At 42.5% G+C, this 6,000-nt stretch overlaps 1 protein-coding gene across 1 annotated transcript in view; it reads left to right on the top strand.

Annotated features, from left to right (window-relative positions):
* atp2b3b (ATPase plasma membrane Ca2+ transporting 3b) overlaps window positions 1-6,000 on the top strand; it is a 41,488-nt gene that overhangs the window by 8,955 nt on the left and 26,533 nt on the right. Inside the window, exons 3-5 of the mRNA XM_023413020.2 lie at window positions 1,768-1,965; window positions 3,905-4,162; window positions 5,449-5,574. Coding sequence (XP_023268788.1) covers window positions 1,768-1,965; window positions 3,905-4,162; window positions 5,449-5,574 — 582 coding nt within the window. The remainder of the gene's footprint in view (window positions 1-1,767; window positions 1,966-3,904; window positions 4,163-5,448; window positions 5,575-6,000) is intronic.

Here is a 6,000-nt window from a genome sequence, read left to right as displayed (position 1 = left end):
GTGTGTGTGTGAGAGAGAGAGAGAGAGAGAGATGGAGAAAACGTGAGAGAGTAGTTGGGTGTTGAGTTACAGTAAGTCTGTGTTGAGTGTTGCTAATTTGATACTGTGAGCTGGTCAGGAATCAGTGCAGCAGGTCCCAACAGACACACACACACACACACACACACACACACACAGAGAGTCATGTATCTGCAGTTGTCCCTACAAAGCACAGTTGGCAAACAACACACAAACACACACACACAGACACAATTGCTGCCCTCCACACACACACACACACTTCTTTGACACCGTGCTGACTTTCACAAACTACATATTGTGTGTTCTGGCGTGACAATCCAGCCAAAGCGCAAATGCAGATACAGGAAGATGTTTCTCACCTTGTAGGACTCATTACTCTGCTCAGACTCGCAGCTCAGGATGTTTCCTGCTCCACATATGAGGCGTTTGGCAGCAACACAAAAGCTGCTGCCTCTGTTTCGTATGACGGCGATAAGACTGATCACAGAGCAGGAACCGGCAGATCAGATGGGGGAAAATATGGCAGATGCATATTTTACAACAGTACAACACAAACAGACAGAGTATCACACACACACACACACACACACACACACACACACACACACACACTCTCACACACACTCACACACACATATATGGATACCCTGGCACTGCAGTATGAGACCATTATATCCACATTGAAGACAGAGAAAGGAGGAAGAGAAATTATGAGAAAGAGAGGGTGAGGAAGAGTGTGTGTGTGTGTGTGTGGTGATGGGGGGGTGAGGAGGGAAAGCTAGAACAGCTTGCCGCATTGTCAAGGACACATCAAGGGGAAATTGAGAGAGGGAGAAAAAGAGACGAAAGAAGCTGTGGAAGAGGAAGAGGAGGAAAGGAAGAACGGATGGATGGATGAGTGGATAAGGAAGAAAGAAAAGAAGGGAGAGAGAGGGAGGGATGGACTAATGAAAGAAGGATACAGCTCACTATGATTACTCAGCATAAGGTCACCTGTGTTCTCTCTCTCCCTGTCTCTCTCTGCCTCGCTCTGCCTCGGCCTGAACCCTGTTGAACGTCATATTGCTACACAACTCTTCGGCAACGCTGGGAGCTTCATATGACTCCCTGCAGCAAGCACACTGGACCAGGATGTCTCCAAACACACACACACACACACACACACATACACACATACACACATGGGCAAACTGACGCAAAGACAGTCACCAATCTTAGCCAACCACAGCGCCCCCCCAGCAGCCAATCAAAAAAACAAAAAAAAGAAAAACAGCTCTGCTTCAAAGCCACTGCCACTGAAAGAATGACATCACCTGTTGCTGGGCAGAAACCTGTTAGAGACAGGAAGCCCTGGACCTGATATCCTGGTCACCATGGAAACTGAATCACTTAGGGGTGAGGTTGAAGGGGGAGAGGAGGGTGAGGATGGAGATGTTGCAGTGAGGCTGGAGATGAGAGAGACCAGGGTTTAGAGGCAGGAGAGTAAATTTGGAGTTAGCTGCTATAATTCATGATTTGACTTTGTTTGATGCGTTTTTAAATATTTTACTGGGTAGAGAAAGTTTGGTAGATTTTCTGGAGTGAATCTTTGTTCTGATTTTGCATGTGTGTAGCAGTGTGTGTGTGTCTAGCTGCTAAACACTGCTAAATTGTATGACACTGTGTGTGCAGATGTATACAAAGAAATTTTCTAACAACTGTCCCTGTGACTTTCTCGCCGTCTCAACCTCCCTCTCCATCTCTCAGGTCTCACTGGGGACCCGGCGGACCTGGAGCGTCGGCACCAAGCGTTTGGCCAAAACTTCATCCCCCCGAAGAAACCCAAGACTTTCCTGGAGCTCGTGTGGGAGGCCTTGCAGGACGTCACGCTCATCATCTTGGAGGCCGCCGCCATCATCTCCCTCGGCCTCTCTTTCTACCAGCCTCCTGGGAAGGAAAGCGAATGTGAGGACAGGGCAAAGAGGGTGGGGTGGATAATTTTGGAAGGTGTGTTAGGGATGAAGCTGGATGTGAAAAACAGCGGAGATGAGAGGTGGAGAGCAAAAGAAGGGAGGAGAGAGAGGTGAGGAAGAAGACGGATCCTTGTTAGAGAGCAGAGCAGGAATGAGTCATAGAGGAAGCTGAGGTTGTAGGAAGAGAAGAGAAGAAGATGTTTAGGAGGTTGAAAAAGACCTTTGGCTCTAACAAGGTGAGAGCTAAAGAAAAGGAGAACAATGACACAGAGTATTAAAACGAGCCTATGCAAATTTTGCTCAGCATTGTGGCCATGAGCAACAATCACATGATGATCAAGTGTTTCGGTAAAGCAGGTCTAGGTTCTATATTAATACTGTGAAAGTATCAAAGCCTCAGTCCACAGAGAAATACACACAGCCTGTATTCAGAAACTGAGCCTCAAAACAAGCCGTCAGGACTTCTGTAACTTTGTGATGTCACAACAATGCAGGCGACACTCTCAGAAATGCCCCAAGCCCCCCCCCACCTGGACCCACCATCCAACCTTGCAGGATTTGGTTTCTCTGAGAGTTTACCTGAAATCTGCCATATTGTTATCAGATCACTCGCCGACCTGTTGTTGCTAGAGCTCCAGAGAGAAGTCTGAGAGAGGAGATGTAAAACTACACTGAGATGGTTTTTGGTTCTTAAAACAACAAATATATCTTCTTATGGATCAACATTTCAAATAAAACACAGGAAAAGTGTTTTAAAAGATAATTTGGTCAAATTTTTGGTTTGGCAACATTGGGTTAATGGTAAATGATAAAACATAAGAGAAGGAATAGTAAAGAAGAGTCCACCATCTTTATACCAGACCAAGTCAAATCAATTGAACTGATGAACTTGATTGTTTTATTGCCGATACATTCAGCTTTTCATTTGTAAGAATTTGCCTTTTTTTCTTTTTTAAAGTTACATAATGTTGCTTTAAAGATTTAAAGGTCGAGTGTGGGAAGAAAAAACAGGGAGAAGATTGAAGGACTTTTTTTATCAAAACATTTGCAGTCTCACCTTAGACACCTCAGTGCAGGAGAAGAGAGAGAGAGACGAACCAAAGCATGTGAAGCAGCTGGACTCACACTGCTCTTAATGCATCTGCGGTACCTGCCTCAGGTGTATTCACAGATTTACAAATTCAAAAGTATTTTCATTTTAGAAAGCAGCGTGTTAATTGATCGACAAATTGTTCTTGTCCATTTTCTTGTTGTTAACTGAAGATCTGCTATGAAATGATCTTATCGTGTTTGAAAATGCACAAAATAAAAGGATACCAGTTCAACAGACAAAAGCCGATGAGAGGAAACATGAAAGGGATTACTAAATTGTTGCCATTAGCTTGCTGGGTCTGTTCACCACAGTGACAGATCATGATAGGGAGGAAGTGGGCTCAGCGGACAGACAGAGGAAATATGGGACTATTGTAGCTCTGTCTGAAACCGCATAGTGCACTCTAGATAACAGCAACACACGCAAACTCTCCTCGCAGTAATGTCATTAGGTAGAGTGGTGAGGCATAAAGTATACGCATGAACCTTTTCTTTTAAATTTGTTAATGATGAGGATACACACAAACTTTAGTCAAAGGCAGCAGCTGTAAGTAACAGCCACAGCAGTCTGCCACATTGTTTGTTTTAAGGTTAAACCTAAATGTCTTACTGTGGCTCACCAGAAAGAGTCAGGATGTTGTGATATCTGTCATCTGTCAGTTGTAGTGTCGGGTAACTTTACATTTGGATCACACGTTGTTTGTTTGGTAGCTAACCACCAATCAGCTACTTCGGATTAATTACTATTAGTTTCCCTTGTGAAATCACATCTCTAACTTTCTGTGTACTTCACCAAATATCTGACTCATCACACATCTCCTCTGTCCCGCTCTCTCCAGCATGTGGGAACGGTTCAGGGGGTGCAGAGGACGAAGGCGAGGCCGACACGGGCTGGATAGAGGGTGCGGCCATCCTGCTGTCTGTCGTGTGCGTCGTCCTGGTGACGGCGTTCAATGACTGGTCCAAAGAAAAGCAGTTCCGGGGTCTACAGAGTCGGATCGAGCAGGAACAGAAGTTCACTGTCGTGCGGAAAGGAAATGTCATCCAGATCCCTGTGGCTGACATGGTGGTTGGGGACATGGCCCAGGTCAAATATGGTGAGGAGACCAGTGCAAATGCTTATTATATAAAAGTGGAGCAACTTACAAATATTTTTACTATCAATTAATTCAGGGGTTTTCAAAATCTGCGATTGTGGGTCTCCCTTCAGACAAACCTTGGAAAAAGGCGCCCCCTCATTTTGCTTGGTTTGTTTCGCTCAATTACTGGATGCTTATGGGATCATGATTATGTTATTTGATCCTATAGACACTGAACAAATGAGCCAAGATGGCCTAAAACTGCTGTTTGACATAACTTGAGACTAAACCAAATACATAAAAAAGGTCTGCCTTGAGGCTTTTATTAGTTTCTGACTCTGGAAAGTGGGAAGAACAGTAAAATTCCCCAAAACTATCTCTTTTACCAAATCACACACATTCAGGCTAATTTACAGGATCTCCTTTTTATGACTAATGTAATAACATTCACTGAGCCTCCCCTGAAACTGTTTGGAGCCCCTGTGGTGAGGCCCGCCTCCCAGTTTGAAAACCTCTGGCTTAATTAATTTATATTTTTTCTAACTGAATGATTACTAATATATATATATATATATATATATATATATATATATATCTAACAATGCACATGAAGTTGCGAGAAACAAAACGTAAGTATTGACATTTTTTTCCTGAGCAGCAGTATAAATCTCAAAAATGTCAATCATTGACGCTGCTAACTTCTAATACCAATAATCATGAGTAATGTGCATACATAGTACAACAAACGCCAGCTACAGAAACTCCTCCATGTAAATCTAATTTCATGAAGTATGTTTTTGAAAACACTCTCTTTACAGTATTGACTAAAAATATTAAAACTGGGGTAAGTCTGCACGAAAATGAAAAATCAGATCTTTTTCAAACAGGAAACTCTTCTTCCTGTTTGGTCTTTTCTGGCTCTTGCCTCTGTTGCTACCACTGATACCATGTTCAAGCCTGTTCAGGAAAGCAGCAGGTGATTGTCTTAGCTTAGCTTAGCTTAGCATAAAGACTAGTAACAGGGAAGATAGCTAGCCTGGCTACACTGCCCCAACATCCTAGCTGTATGTCACTTCATATTTAGAATAAGCTTCAGTGGTATTTAACTTCTCATATAACTCTTGGTAAACATGAATAAGCCTATTTCCCAAAATGTCCACTATTCCTGCTGTACCTGTATGTATCACCTAACATGTCCACAACATGCTGAAATCTGCTTGTTAGGCCAATCATGCACTGACATGTCAAAAAGAAAATTAATTATAATGTGAATCAAACACTGATCTGTGCACGTGTGTGTTCAGGGGATCTGCTGCCAGCTGATGGTATCTTGGTTCAAGGCAACGATCTGAAGATAGATGAGAGCTCTCTGACAGGAGAGTCTGACCACGTACGCAAGTCTGTGGATAAGGACCCGATGCTGCTCTCAGGTTTGTTTTCACATTGTTGAATTTTGTCTCCACCACAAAGCTCGCACTACTCAGAGGATATCTATAGAAACATCATAGACCTCAGGTCACCCCTGTAGAAATGATCTGATAACATCCTGGATCAACTTTCTTAAACTGGACAAAATAACAGAAACACCTGACAAATAATACTACTAAAAAATACAACTTATAGTTATATATATAGTTTTTTTAGTTAATGCTAATGCTAACAAATTAATCTAATTCACATTTCAATCCATAACTTTATTGGCCTAACTGATTATAGTAAGTATTTGCATATAAGACAAATGTTTTAAGACATTAATGTCATAATGTTTTAGTTTTTTTCACCTGACTCAGCAGTGTTTTTAGCGTCTTTATTTTTGGGACTTTGCTGTTTTGTGTTGGTGCTGTTCTGGTTCGGTA

The sequence above is a fragment of the Seriola lalandi genome, unplaced genomic scaffold (genome assembly GCF_002814215.2).
Source record: "Seriola lalandi dorsalis isolate HSWRI2012SDOR001 ecotype SW California unplaced genomic scaffold, Sedor1 jcf7180002054501, whole genome shotgun sequence".
NCBI lineage: Eukaryota > Metazoa > Chordata > Actinopteri > Carangiformes > Carangidae > Seriola > Seriola lalandi.
The sequence above is the reverse complement of the archived record's forward strand: the minus strand, read 5'-3'. Positions and strand labels throughout refer to the sequence as shown.